This window comes from Staurois parvus, unplaced genomic scaffold (assembly GCF_062004578.1).
Source record: "Staurois parvus isolate SC_StPar_1 unplaced genomic scaffold, SC_StPar_1.0 ptg001787l, whole genome shotgun sequence".
Lineage (NCBI taxonomy): Eukaryota > Metazoa > Chordata > Amphibia > Anura > Ranidae > Staurois > Staurois parvus.
In genome coordinates, this window is record NW_028319583.1 from 940,492 (window position 1) to 956,075 (window position 15,584).

The 15,584-nt window shown below is 47.2% G+C and overlaps 1 protein-coding gene across 1 annotated transcript in view; it reads right to left on the bottom strand.

The window, feature by feature from the left end:
* The window catches only part of DNAH9 (dynein axonemal heavy chain 9), a 336,995-nt gene that overhangs the window by 308,158 nt on the left and 13,253 nt on the right, over nucleotides 1-15,584 (bottom strand). The window contains exons 2-6 of the mRNA XM_089663852.1: nucleotides 13,178-13,374; nucleotides 8,005-8,163; nucleotides 6,084-6,214; nucleotides 4,835-5,046; nucleotides 2,460-2,693 (exon numbers count right to left, since the gene is read on the bottom strand). Of these exons, the coding sequence (XP_089519978.1) occupies nucleotides 2,460-2,693; nucleotides 4,835-5,046; nucleotides 6,084-6,214; nucleotides 8,005-8,163; nucleotides 13,178-13,374 (933 nt within the window). The remainder of the gene's footprint in view (nucleotides 1-2,459; nucleotides 2,694-4,834; nucleotides 5,047-6,083; nucleotides 6,215-8,004; nucleotides 8,164-13,177; nucleotides 13,375-15,584) is intronic.

A 15,584-nucleotide genomic window follows, 5' to 3' on the forward strand; every position in this document is an offset into this window, starting at 1 on the left:
TCTTCTAAATGATCTCTCAATTTACTCCATAGCCACGATTAGCAAGAATCAGGAGAAATGTCTCAGTATAGTATATTTATTAAAAAATGAATAAAATCAATCAAATATGCACTCACATTAGTTGGTGCCCAATCCTCAGCACTAATACACTCAGCTCAGGATGCTAGCACTGCTCGACAGGGAAGTCGGCGTGCGCTCCATAAACTGGAAGCGGAAGTGACGTCACCAGACCCAGATGTGGCTAGACGCGATTCTGCCTCTACATGTTTCGCCCAACAGGCATCTTCAGGAAGCTGTGCATGGTAGCCAATCAACCTCTAAAGTCAGCTTGTTCAATCAAGCTTTGGCAATAAATCCTGGAAGCTGATTGGTTTCTATGCACAGCTGCCCCAGATTTTGCACTTTCCAGTTTTAGTAAATAAGCCCAAGTGTCTGCATGTTTATTGATAAAGTGCAGTGTAGAGTCTCTACGCTGATGACACTCAAATTTACCTATCCACCCCTCACCGCACCCCCACATTCTCCGCCCGCATCACTCACCTCCTAAATGACATCTCTGACTGGATGTCGCTCCATTTCCTCAAGCGTAACCTCTCCAAAACCGAGCTTTTCGTCTTTCCCCCTGCCCGCGCCCCCCCCTCCCATCCTATCCATCACTACCAAAAACACCACCATCAATCCCGCCCAGCAAGCCAAAGTCCTTGGCGTCATTCTGGACTCAAACCTTTCCTTCCAACCTCATGTCAAATCACTTACAAACTCATGCAGGCTCCACCTCCGGAACATCGCCAAGATACGCACCTTCCTTACCCCAGACACCACCAAACTACTCGTACACTCCCTGATTATCTCACGTCTGGACTACTGCAACTCCCTCCTCACCGGCCTACCCCAGTGCAGGCTCTCCCCGCTTCAGACCATCTTGAACTCAGCGGCCAGACTCATCCACCTCACCAGCCGCTCCACCTCTGCCACCCCCCTCGGCCTCTCCCTCCACTGGCTCCCCATTGCCCAACACATCAAATTCAAACTACTCACTCTGACCTACAAAGCCATTCACAACACTGCCCCTAACTACCTCACCGACCTGATTCCCAGGTACCACCCCACCCGTACCCTTCGCTCTTCACAGGACCTCCTTCTATCTTGCTCCCTGGTCTCCTCCTCCCACGCACGTCTGCAAGACTTATCCAGGTCCTCCCCCATCCTCTGGAACTCACTACCCCAACCCATCAGACTGTCACCTTCCCTCCTCACCTTCAGGTGCTCCCTGAAAACCCACCTCTTCAGGGAAGCCTACCCCACCCTCACCTAACAGCCGTTCTCCTTCATTCCTCCTACCTCTCCATCCCCCACAGCCACTTCCTCCTGTACCACTACCCCCTCCCTCCTAGATTGTAAGCTCGAAAGAGTAGGGCCCTCTAACCCCTCGTGTGCTGTTTGTAGTTGCTGTACTGTTATATGTACTGTCCCCCCCTCTATTGTACAGCGCTGAGCAAACCCTTTGGCACTATATAAACTCGATGTAATAATAATAATACGGCTGCAATCTGTGATAGGAAAATAGGATGGTCACATGACTGAAAGGTCACATGATAAGCAGGGGCGGACTGACAACACATGGGGCCCCCGGGCAATAGGGGATCATGGGGCCCCTGTGTCCTTGCCCAAACTCAAAACAGCCTATGAAAAAGGTACCAGGGGCATCTCAAGGGGCCCCCTACTGACCCCGGGCCCTCGGGCAGTGCCCGAGTTTCCAAATGGTCAGTCCGCCCCTGATAAGTCTATTTGGAGACCACGTAGAAAGTCAGCCAGGGATGGCAGACCTCAGACACCTGTTACCCTGCTGCCACTGAAGTGTTTTGGGGCTTCTCCCCCTTCATCCCTGGCTTTTCCAGGCTATCCTTCATTACAATATCTTACCTTTACAGTACCAGCCCATTGCACCCCAGTTTCTGTGCCAGGCCACCTGGGCAACCTATGGCCTAATCACATGTGAATGCCACCTTTCAGAAAGCAGCTATTGGGACTCTTTGGGGTCCTCATATAACTGGAAATGTACACAGGCTGTGCTGGTTGAGCTTTAGCAGTAGATGTCAGTACATATCGAGTGATTAAGATTGGTCAGATTATACTTAAACATCAACATTTTTATATACTTTTGTAATTCTACCATGGACATTTAAGATCATGCTGACCTCTGATCATCTAAAACTACACCAATGAACCAAACAAAGTGAAGGTACTCTTAGAAGAATAACCCTGAGGTGGTGAGATTGGAGATCTTTTGATGATATTTCATTATTTTTTGAGGCTATATCATAACCTGCAAATCTCTTGCTAGCTTCCCCCTCGTCCTGCTGGATGTGACTTGGTGTCCATTCTGCCTCCTTTGATAAAACAGTCATGACCACAATAAGGAACCCTAACACCCTATCACAGCCAATTGTTGCTCTCACCTCGATGGTCTCCAGCCTCCTGATGAAGCCTTCTAGCCTCGCAAAGACCAATATCGATGGGAAGTCCCAAGATTTCACCTCTTGTCCATTCTTATAGTAGCTGGGGAGCTTCTCCCTTCGGTCTTCAAAAGTTTGTATTAGGAAACGCAGTATAGACAAGACCTCTTGGATTCTGGACAGGCTCTCCTCTACTTCCCCCTTCAGTAGATCTTCTGGGTTCAGATAATTTCGAGCCTACATTGGACCACAAAGGATCAATTCAATTTTTATTTGCTGGCAGTTTCGTCCTTATATCCTACACACAGTGCTGTGAAAGTACACCATATAGCCAAAGGGTTATGAACACCTGACCATCATACCCATAAGAACTTATTGAACACTCATTCCCAAACCATAAGATTTTGTGCCTACTTGTGAGGTCAGGTACTGATGTTGGATGAAAAGACCTTACTCATCATTGACATTCCAACACATCACAAAAGGTGTCCAGTAGGGTTGAGGTCACGTTCTGTACAGCCAACTCAAGTTCCTCCTCAACACACTGGTCAAACCATGTCTTTATGGAGCCAACTTTGTTCACGGGTGGTTGCAGTCATACTGGAGTGAAAAAGGGCCTTCCCCAAACTGTTATCACAAGGTTGGAAGAGCACAATAGTCTAAATCAGGGGTAGGAAATCTTAAAAGAGGTGGAGATCTATATGAACAACATGGGAGAAGTCAAAGATCACCAGGCACAGTGTCGCCCAGTCTCGCCTCCTCACACCTGATTTAAACCTCTAATAACCTCTACAGTTTTACAATTGCATGGCAATTATGGGTTTAAATTGAGTGGTAAGAAGGCAAAACATCGCCTCCTCACCATCTATTACTCGGATTGCTTTTCAGGGGAGCAGTAGTGCCAACAGCACTTGTGAATGAGCCCTTAATTGAATTCGGCAGCGGCATCCTTAGGGTTCATTCACATGTTGGGGGGTGGTAAACCCTGCAGTTGAGTCAGGGTTTTACCTCCCTCAATCCCTACCCCTTTTAGCTGCTGAGGCTGCAGCCAAAGATATGCACATGCCACCGCAGGAATTAAATCCCCTGTTGCTTTTGGTGGGTGTTACTGCCTTCCAATCACAACTCATTCATGTAAATGGGGCCACTCTGCAAGTGTCCCACAGCTGCATGCTTCTGAGTGGTCCAAGGGGTTAAAGCAGGTGGTGAGAAGCAACACAACGCTGCCTGCTTGTTCCCCTGTTTACTGTACTGCACAAGGTTGCAGCGCACTTACAAAGCGGCCTCATTCATTTGAATGGGTCATGCTTGGCAGGTGCTACACCCATGACAGGGTGTATAACTCCTGCTGCGGCTGGGACGTGTACACCCCTGGTTATTACAGTTAAGGAGGTGCGGCTGGGGCTGTGGTAGTAAAAACACACCTCAACGATGGGGTTTTACCACCCCCCAAACTGCAAATGTAAATGAACCCTGACTGTTCTGAGCCCCCTATAAGGCTGCTTTTACACTGATGTGCTGCAGTTTACCTGCACCCTTGGCACAGTGCATCTGTGACTCTCCTGGGTTACCTTAGACTTTTATTACATCCTGCAGATGTGGTGCACTTTTTGAAAGTGCACTAAAACTCTGCATTCAGTAGTTTAGGTGGGCTTTCAGAAAGTGCACCAAACCCACAGGATATAATAGAAGTCTATGGCTAAGTGTAGCAAACCCATAGGAAAGCTGCAGATTGCTGCACTGTTCCCTCAGTGTGGGTAAACCGCAGCATATCAGAGTGAAAGCAGCCCTATACTATTCTACCCAGTGTATTGCTTCACACTGACCTGAAGATCTCTTCTTCCCTGCTGCTGGCACCACTCTGGACACCGCTAGCCGGGATAAGAAGTGGAATGCAGTTGGTATCACTCCGCACGGGACAGGAGCCGGCACCACAGAGGAGGCATTGGCTTATGCGGCTCTTGCTCCCTACTACAGCTCCAACTTTACAAGTAGTCCCTCCGCATTGCACTCTGTTTGATTCTCTGGGATGGCAGGTCGGTTAGCCCAGACCACGATCTACCAGTCACCTGGCCGAGATCTACTGGTAGATCATGATCTATGGGTTGCTGACCCTCAGTCTATGTATGTTGCAGCATTAACAGTACACTTCAATGGAAACACCTGGACACCATCACTTGGATGGGGGAAGTCATCATAATTTTTGCCAAATAGTGCACGACACATTACACACAGAAAATTTGTAAAACATTAATCGCACATTTACAACAGACTGGTCACGTTCACACGTACACTTCACAATAATAGGCAAACAAAAAAAAATGCACAGTAAGCCGAGTATAGGTAGAATTATTCCAGTGGTGGAAAGATCCACTCACCTGCTGGATGAAGAGGTTGCAGATTTCCTGCAGAAGTACGATGATGCGGGTCGGAGTGTTGTAGTACTTGGAGTGAGCCCACACCAAACACAGGACATGCATCAGAGGGACGATCAGAGGCTTCACCTCATTAAAATCCACGTTTTCAATTTCTTCAAGATGGCGCTGAAGAGGTTTAAGGTGCAGGTTGATATCCTGGGCCTCCGACAAAGCTGGAAATGAGAAGCAGGTATTAAAACATACAGATGACACCAACAACAATGGGATCAGAAATAGGCAATGGAATAGGTGGTAAGCCCATCAACTATGTGCAGAGATAGAGTAAGGTAGAATGGAGCCTTAGACAATGTAGTAGCTTTTGCCCAATACTCTTCGCTTGACATTGATAACAATATGCACAGAAAAGTCATACCATCTGTATTATCCATACTGGCAAAAACCAACTGCCTACAAGGCCATCCTCCTCCCTTGTGAAGTGGTAGGCTGGTGCACAATCCCCCTGCAGGATATAAAGATTGTAGTGGAGCTCCTGGACATACCGTGGGCTCAAGCAAGGTAGAAGCTTTGTACCCCCCCCCCCCCACCATCCTTTCAATTGAGATTGATAAGGTGCACCATAGGCTCATAAAATAATCTGCATTGTCTGTACTGGCAGACACCAACTGTCTACAAGTCTATGGACTCTTGTGAAGTGATAAACTGGTACACAGCTTTGACCAACTGCACCATCTCTCTGCAGGAGTATGAAGGTCATCAATGGGCCCCTGAACATACAATGGGCCCTGTGCTACTGCCTAAGCAGCCTTGTGGATGAGCAGGCTCTGCCTATATGAAATAATCATTATCTGATGACGGTAAACATATAAAGGCGGCGTGTGCCCCTCACTTGCTTACAAATTAGCACCCCATGCCTAATTGTTTACGAGGAGGGTTTACTTTTTTATGGAACTACATTGTGTGTATTGGCTAGTTGGTGTCTGGAACCTGTACCTACGCAGTGGTGTTTGACTCCCTTCTACAGGCCCAAAAAAACCTTTTCCCTTCCAAAAGAGTAGGTAACCTGCTTCGCTTTTTATATATTTGATGCTCCATTCAGAACTCCTTTATAAAGGATTAATCCATCCAAAAATGTCCGCTCCTGGTCAGATCACCATGTGTGATTACTGTTCAGCTCTCATGCTGGAAAAAATTAATAAAAACAAACAAGTGCTACATACAGAGAACACAAGAAGTGCTATTCAGAGGTTACCTGCTACGACATCTCGGAACAATGCTTTGAATGCTGGAAAATAGCTGCTCTCTATCTTCTCCAGGAGCTCCGCCATTTTGCGCACTTTTCTGGTTTTCAGCTGATCGTATATACACTCCAGGTCGGCATATCTGGACAACAACATTATCTTTAAGGTGTATCTAAGCGCAAATACATGGGGGTCTACTTATCAATGTTTTCATTCAAGATTCACATAACGTTTACCCAAGATACCCAACACTGGTTGAGACCATCGATAAAGAGACCTCATAACCCAGATATGTTCTTGCACATAATGTTAACGTTCGATCCATAGGTTATGTTCTGCTTTCAGTTAAATCGCTCAAACAAGGTTTATTCATAGACACTTTCTTAACAAATTGAAAGGAAAAGACTAGCTAGTAACTTTATTCACCCATAGAAGCCCTCAATGACTAGGCCCAACCTTGTGGATGAAACATGTCTGAAGAGTAGGGCCGGATGAGGACTCTGTTCATGTTGTCTGGGTGAATACAGTTTAAATTTTCTTTGGGATTGGTGCAGCATTTTCTTGCACCTCTTATTCTTTATTAATAAGTTTACTGTTGTTGCTGCAGTTAGAGGGGTCCTCTTGTGTTCTTTGAAAATACAAAACCTAGTTGCAGATGATTCCTCCATCCACATAGTTTAGCATGGCCTGGCACTTAATGAACCAATAGAAATTCACTTAGTGGATGGTCCTGGTGGCCCCACTTCATTTGAAAGGAATTGACCATTCTAATGACTTTTGTGGAAGGAGCCGGCTGGAAAATTTTCAGCTGAACAATGGCGGCAAATGCTGCTTCTGGATGTCCAAACAAAAAATAGCCAGCAGGGGGATTCGTCAATGTGCCATGTGCAGTGTGAATGGAGGAATGTGTTAGATATATTTTGTTCAGTCCAGAGGCTGAATGAAAGAAATCTAAGGTTTAGCTGATGCCTGCCGTCAGGGTGGGGTGGGGGAGGACTGAAAAAGTTTAACTGTGCCCCACAAACTGAAAAGGCAGCCATATGGGGTTAAACACATGCTGCAGAAAAATATTACCCTCTGTCAAATTCAGTGGGCAATACAGCCTGCCAACCATGACACATTTAACCACCCAACAATAAAATGCCTACTCAACACCTGTCAAACACCCTCTGAAAAGCGATCCTCCATGAATGTAGTGTAAATGGCCATCTTAAAGTAAAAGGCACTTGGGATAGAGCAAAGAACTGTTTTTTTTTCATCTGTGTCCCCTTGGGGAGATTTTCCTTCACTTCCTGTCCCATAGCCAAAGCAGGAAGTGAGAGGAAATCTCTTTAAAGTAAGAGAGCAACTGTCCCCATTGGAAGATTTCCCCTCTATTCCTGTTCTGGCAAAAAAACAAAGTTTGGGGTTTTCTTTCACTTTGGGTAAAAAGGACAAATAGAGATAGTGAATCTCCATAATGGGGGCACAGATAGCAATAAAAACCTGACAGGGGTTCTAATCCCTCTCCAATCGATCCAAAACTAAAAATACAATTTTAGCCTTTAGTTTCCCTCTAAGTCTGGACTGCACCCATACCGACAGATGAGTCCATGTTTTAGCAACAAGAAACTCCATAGCCTCTGGCTAGTTCAGAGGGCAGGTGGACCACCAAGAGCAGAACATGAGAGGGTTTAAATAGGGCTTCAAAATATAATATTTTTCTCTAAGGGTGTGCATCAGGATATAATTAGCTTATGATATAAACCATCAGGTTCGAGAGATGGAGTCGTCTGGTGGGTTGGATTTGGGTTTGGTTGGGTTGGATTGGATTTGGGTTGGGTTAGGTTGGGTAGGATTGGATTGGATTGGATTTGGGTTGGGTTTCATTACCCTTTGGGACCATTGTCTATTCTTGATTCCCTAGTCCCCATGTCCTGTGTGAATTGGTACCTGTTCTTCCAGAATTCTAGCTCCACATTGGGATTTGGGTTGCGGTCTTGTAGAATTTGCTCTGAGGAGTCTCTGTTTAACACTCCGCGGACCTGGTGGCTCCATTGAATGATAGCAGATTCTATGTCGTGAACGATTGCCTTGGCTAGATTTTCATTTCTAAAGAAAAGGAAAAGAATAAATTAAGTCTTCACCCCTCCTAAAGGCAGATCATGAAGGTGCCTAGAGAAACTAGATGGGTATGTGGTTAGGAGAGCCCAGTACACCCTTCCAATTCATGTAACATATTTATTAAGAATATCAGATTCATTTAACACGTTTTGGGGGAAAGGAATCCCCCCCCCCCATTCAGAGCTTAAACAAGGATTAGTAATACAATCCAGATTAAATAACATTTCTGAAAGGGTTCACAGAATAGTATACAATGCCATGGATCCAATTGGAGATTATTTAGCACCAAATCAAAAATGCAAAGAAAATACAGAATACAAAGTGTTCTGTGAATTGACAAGGATCTCGTATGTGCTGGGTACTGGCTGGACTGACTGGATCTGTCGCTGGTCCTCGATGGGTGGTTATGTTGGAGGATCAGAAGGATTTCTTCCAGTAGGAAAATGCCCGATGGTAGATATAGGTTGTAAATCCTCTTGGTTCTTAGGCAGCTGCCTTTTTGGTACGGCCTTAAGTTCGTGTCCACATGCAAGACAAAATGAGGAGCTACCCTTGCAACCAGAGTCGTGGATAAGAGGGTACCACCAGTTTCCCTGTATGGGGCCCAGGCCAGCAGGGGGGCCAAGGCAACTAGGTGAATGGGATGTGGGAAGGAAGGGTGATCAGCACAGCCTGGGCCCCCCAGGCTGTGCTGATCACCACTTACTGGAACCGATCCCCTGTGTGGCTCTCTCTGCAGCAGCTGAAAGCTGGCTTCTTCTCTTCTCCCTCCCACTGGCTTTCAGCTGCTGTAGAGAGAGCCATACAGGGGATCGGTTCTAGAAATTGCCCCTCACCACACCCATCTCCCTCCCTGTGCACCTGCTTCCCAGGCCCCCCTGTGTGTCCCCACCTCCTAAGTGCTGCTGGCTTCCCTTCTCTCCTTTCCACTGCCAGCTGCAAGCACACAATAGGATCCTTCAGGATGGACAGTGGGAGAAGGGTCAGGTATATATGTCACATTAACCAGCCCCTTCCTTTCCTGAATGAACACAATGTGTGACCGGTACTGATCATTCACTGTGTTCATTCTGAAGCATAGTAAACAGAGGGTTTTGTTTTGGGGGGGGGTCAGGTTGGCTGTATGGGGCCCTGTGGCTTCTAACAGCAGCCCTGCTTGCAACCACAGCTGTCACTTTGCTAGCCTGCCTTCAGAAAACCTCACAAACACACATTTGACCCAGGATTTACTCTCAGTTAATTAGCATGCAGCAACAGTCCTGAAGAAGGGAGAATCCTTTCTCCCAAAATGCATTGTGGATGTACTTGTTGCTACTCGCAATTCTTTTGAATACCAGATGCTCCTCCTTTCTTCATTTCATGAATGGACAAAGAGAAAGGAGGGATGGAGCAATGGCGGAATAGCTGCTGTGCGGACGAGTGGCAAGTCTCCTGTTGAAGCCCTTCCCGCCATCAATGAAGTAATATGGTAGTTGAATCAAAAAGAACAGACAGTGATCCAGGAGGTGGCAAGCACCTCCTCAGACTTATCCATTTGTAACCCAGCAGATTTTTTAAAAACACAAGAGGTATTCAAACTTCACACCAGCAGACAGTCCCATCAGGAGGGAGGGCTGCTGGAGACACCCCCCACTAAGCTAATGCACATAAACACATACATCCCATAATAGTTTGAGCCCAAGACAGACAAACAATAGAACAATGGGATGCTGCCACATAACATCAAACAACCCCCACCCCTCCTATCTCCTAAACATGTCTACACAGTCTGAGCCAAAGCCCACACAATATTAGGACATATCACCCTGTACCCCTAACAGGCACAGGGTGATTTACACATAAGAGGGATATGGGGAGCTGAGTCAAGGGTCTCCCCACCTCTCCAAAGTGAGCTGGGTTCCATGGGCCCCCCACCCAAAGTGACTCCTGTCCAGGGGCGGACTGACAACTCATGGGGCCCCTGGGCAATAGGGGATCATGGGGCCCCTGTGTCCTTGCCCAAACTCAAAAAAGCCTATGAAAAAGGTACCAGGGGCATCTCATGGGGCCCCCTACTGATCCCGGGCCCTCGGGTAGTGCCCGAGTTTCCAAATGGTCAGTCCGCCCCTGCTCCTGTCACAACCTCCCCCACTGTTAATGCATGCCATAGAATAGGTTTACTGCCCTGTGCCCATTCTCTGACCCCTTGCTCTGCTGTGCCCAGGACAGCTGCCCATCCTGCCCATCCCTTGTTCCACCCCTGCAGATATATAACTGGTGGACTGACTCTTGAATATCATCTACCTCTATAACAATTTCCCTGTCGCTGTTCTGACTTTGTAAAGCTCGTGTTTTATTTGACTTCCAACTTATCAATAAACTCCGCTTCTAACTGAATCCATGTAAAACACCGATCAATATATCTACAGATCAGACCACGGGGCCAAACGGCCGCTCCAATTAGCCTCTGGGAAGGGCGATGGTTAATATCTGTGACTCCAGAACCTCTCTGATGATAACTAATGCAAGCTTCCACAGGACCATCTGCAGCGGAAAGGGTTAAACGCGGCCTCCGCCGACGCCATATGCAGGCTGTCGCTCCATTACCTGTACTGCAAATTCAACTTAGCAGCAATAAATGAGATTAAACGGGGCCCCGTCACTGAGGCCTCAACAGCCGGAGACTCGCAAATAAGGCAGACAAGAATTTTTTCTATATCGCCCGAATCGGTTTCGAGTTCAGAGCAACAAACTGATTTTTTCTTCATTTTTATAGATGCCAAAAAAAAAAAAAAAAAAAACACAATTTTGAGGAGATTATACCGTCAGATGTTAACAGGTATGTTAATGCACCGGAACTTAAAATTAATAAAAAAAAAAATTAAATTAAAATTTTAAAAAGCAAAGGCTCCCCTCTAAAATAAAACCGAAATTATGCAATTGAACCTCTTCCAGTCCAGCAAGGAGAACTTTTCCTTAAAACCAAATAATCACACAGACTAATACTCACTAAGGCTTGGTTCACTCCTATGCGTTTTCAGTTTTGCAGAAATGCACTATAGTCCCGTTTCCCAGGGGTATATTTACCACAAGGCAAACAAGGCATTTGCCTAGGGTGGCATTTTTCAGGGGGGGCAGCACTGCCCCTTGGAAGAAGGGATGGAAGAAGGGACACACACACACCATGGGGACCTGGTGGGTTGCGGGAGAGGCTGTGGGTTTCATAACGGTGTATGCGCAGCCCGACTCCTGTTCCTGGGGATGTCCAGAGCTGTGAAGGTGAGAGTCTTTTTCTCTCTCGCCATGGGGGATGGTGGCTGGTGTATGGGGGGCAATGGTTAATGTCAGGCTCTCTCTGCGGGTGGCACCAATTTTTGTGTTGCCTAGGGCAGCACAAAACCTAAATACACCACTGCCTATAGATATGAAATGACAGTTGATAGGTCTATTCCTGAACTTGCCTATAGACATGAGATGACAGATGACATGTCCACAGGCACGGTCAGGTATAGACCTATCATCTGTCATCTCATGTTTATCGACAAGGTCAGGAATAGAACTGTCATCTCAGTTGACAGGTCTACAGCTGACCTTGCCGATAAACATGAGATGACAGATGATAGGTCTATACCTGACCGTGCCTGTGGAAAGATCATCTGTCATCTCATGTCTATCAGCAAGGTCAGGTATAGACCTGAGATGACAGTTGACAGGTCTATACCTGATGTTGCCTATAGGCATGAGAGGACAGTTTACAAGTCTATACCTGACCTTGCCTATAGACATGAGATGACAGTTGACAAGTTTATACCCGACCTTGCCTTTAGATATTAAATGACAGTTAACAGGACTATACTTGACCTTGAATATAGACACGTGATGACAGTTGACACACCTATACCTGACCTTGCCTATAGATATGGAATGACAGTTGACAGGTTTATACCTAACCTTAATTAGAGAGATGAGGTGATAGTTGACAGGTTTATTCATGACCTTGATTATAGAGATGAGATGACAGTTGATAGGTCTATACCTGATGTTGCCTATAGACATGAGATGACAGGTCTATACCTGACCTTGATTATAGAGATGAGATGACAGTTGATAGGTCTATACCTGATGTTGCCTATAGATATTAAATGACAGTTGACAGATATATACTTGGCCTTGCCTATAGACATGAGATTACAGTTGACAAGTCTATACCTGACCTTGCCTATAGATATTAAATGACAGTTAACAGGACTATACTTGACCTTGATTATAGACATGAGATGACAGTTGACAAGTTTATACCTGACCTTGCCTATAGATATTAAATGACAGTTAACAGGACTATACTTGACCTTGATTATAGACATGAGATGACAGTTGACAAGTTTATACCTGACCTTGCCTATAGACATGAGATGACAGTTGACAAGTTTATACCTGACCTTGCCTATAGATATTAAATGACAGTTGACATATATACTTGACCTTGCCTATAGACATGAGATTACAGTTGACAAGTCTATACCTGACCTTGCCTTTAGATATTAAATGACGGTTAACAGGACTATACTTGACCTTGATTATAGACACGTGATGACAGTTGACACACCTATACATGACCTTGCCTATAGATATGGAATGACAGTTGACAGGTTTATACCTAACCTTAATTAGAGAGATGAGGTGACAGCTGACAGGTTTATTCATGACCTTACCTATAGATATGGAATGACAGTTGATGGGTTTATACCCGACTTTGCCTATAGACATGAGATGACAGTTGACAGATCTAGCTCTTTTGTAGCTGGAGAAAGTGATAAACCTAGATTCTGGGAATCCTGCAGACCTCCCCCAGCCGCCCAGCTTCTGCCGCTTCTCACGTTGAACTTGGAGAGCCATTATCACCAATGGCAAGGAAAAACAAAGTCACCTATACAGGTCTATATCAGACGGACATGCCCATCCCCCAGCACACCCCGCACATGAATGATCCAGATATATAAATAATACAGCCGGGGGCACAGACCTCTTCTCACTTTCGTAGTCCATGTCCTCCACCTTCTCTGAGCCCGATGGGAGGGGCAGTAGTGTCTTCCCGCGGACCTGGCCCACCATAACAGAGAGGTTGCTTTTCAGGGAGCTCACATGACGCAGGACATCCTGGGACAGCACCTGGGGCCAGTTCTGCTGATTCTTAGGATTTGCCAAAATTGGGGCCACAACCTGCAGAGGAGAAATAAAGCTGAATACTGAGACCATCAGAGAGGTTAATGACATCTCCTTCCTCTATAGCTCTCCTCTCCTGAAATACTCTGCACTGCCGGAGGACTCCGCTCCTTCCTCTATAGCTCTCCTCTCCTGAAATACTCTGCACTGCCGGAGGACTCCGCTCCTTCCTCTATAACTCTCCTCTCCTGAAATACTCTGCACTGCCGGAGGACTCCGCTCCTTCCTCTATAACTCTCCTCTCCTGAAATACTCTGCACTGCCGGAGGACTCCGCTCCTTCCTCTATAACTCTCCTCTCCTGAAATACTCTGCTCTGCTGGAGGACTCCGCTCCTTCCTCTATAACTCTCCTCTCCTGAAATACTCTGCTCTGCTGGAGGACTCCGCTCCTTCCTCTATAACTCTCCTCTCCTGAAATACTCTGCTCTGCTGGAGGACTCCGCTCCTTCCTCTGTAACTCTCCTCTCCTGAAATACTCTGCTCTGCTGGAGGACTCCGCTCCTTCCTCTATAGCTCTCCTCTCCTGAAATACTCTGCGCTGCTGGAGGACTCCGCTCCTTCCTCTATAACTCCTCTCCTGAAATACTCTGCTCTGCTGGAGGACTCCGCTCCTTCCTCTATAACTATCCTCTCCTGAAATACTCTGCACTGCTGGAGGACTCCGCTCCTTCCTCTATAACTCTCCTCTCCTGAAATACTCTGCGCTGCTGGAGGACTCCGCTCCTTCCTCTATAACTCTCCTCTCCTGAAATACTCTGCTCTGCTGGGGGACTCCGCTCCTTCCTCTATAGCTCTCCTCTCCTGAAATACTCTGCACTGCTGGAGGACTCCGCTCCTTCCTCTATAACTCTCCTCTCCTGAAATACTCTGCGCTGCTGGAGGACTCCGCTCCTTCCTCTATAACTATCCTCTCCTGAAATACTCTGCACTGCTGGAGGACTCCGCTCCTTCCTCTATAGCTCTCCTCTCCTGAAATACTCTGCTCTGCTGGAGGACTCCGCTCCTTCCTCTATAACTCCTCTCCTGAAATACTCTGCACTGCTGGAGGACTCCGCTCCTTCCTCTGTAACTCTCCTCTCCTGAAATACTCTGCTCTGCTGGAGGACTCCGCTCCTTCCTCTATAGCTCTCCTCTCCTGAAATACTCTGCGCTGCTGGAGGACTCCACTCCTTCCTCTATAACTCTCCTCTCCTGAAATACTCTGCGCTGCTGGAGGACTCCGCTCCTTCCTCTATAACTCTCCTCTCCTGAAATACTCTGCTCTGCTGGAGGACTCCGCTCCTTCCTCTATAGCTCTCCTCTCCTGAAATACTCTGCTGGAGGACTCCGCTCCTTCCTCTATAACTCTCCTCTCCTGAAATACTCTGCACTGCTGGAGGACTCCGCTCCTTCCTCTATCTAACTTCTCACAATATCTTTACAATGCGGGGTCCGGGGAGATGGGATATAGTCAATGCGGGGTCCGGGGAGACCAGATATAGTGAATGCAGGGTCCGGGGAGAGCGGATATAGTGAATGCAGGGTGCGGGAAGAGCGGATATAGTGAATGCGGGGTCCGGGGAGACCAGATATAGTGAATGCAGGGTCCGGGGAGAGCGGATATAGTGAATGCAGGGTGCGGGGAGAGCGGATATAGTGAATGCAGGGTCCGGGGAGAGCGGATATAGTGAATGCGGGGTCCGGGGAGAGCGGATATAGTGAATGCGGGGTCCGGGGAGAGCGGATATAGTGAATGCAGGGTCCGGGGAGACCAGATATAGTGAATGCAGGGTCCGAGGAGAGCGGATATAGTGAATGCGGGGTCCGGGGAGACCAGATATAGTGAATGCAGGGTCCGAGGAGAGCGGATATAGTGAATGCTGGGTCCGGGGAGAGCAGATATAGTGAATGCAGGGTCCGAGGAGAGCGGATATAGTGAATGCAGGGTCCGGGGAGAGCGGATATAGTGAATGCAGGGTCCGGGGAGAGCGGATATAGTGAATGCAGGGTCCGGGGAGAGCAGATATAGTGAATGCGGGGTCCGGGGAGACCGGATATAGTGAATGCGGGGTCCGGGGAGACCAGATATAGTGAATGCGGGGTCCGGGGAGAGCGGATATAGTGAATGCGGGGTCCGGGGAGATGGGATATAGTGAATGCGGGGTCCGGGGAGATGGGATATAGTGAATGCGGGGTCCGGGGAGATGGGATATAGTGAATGCGGGGT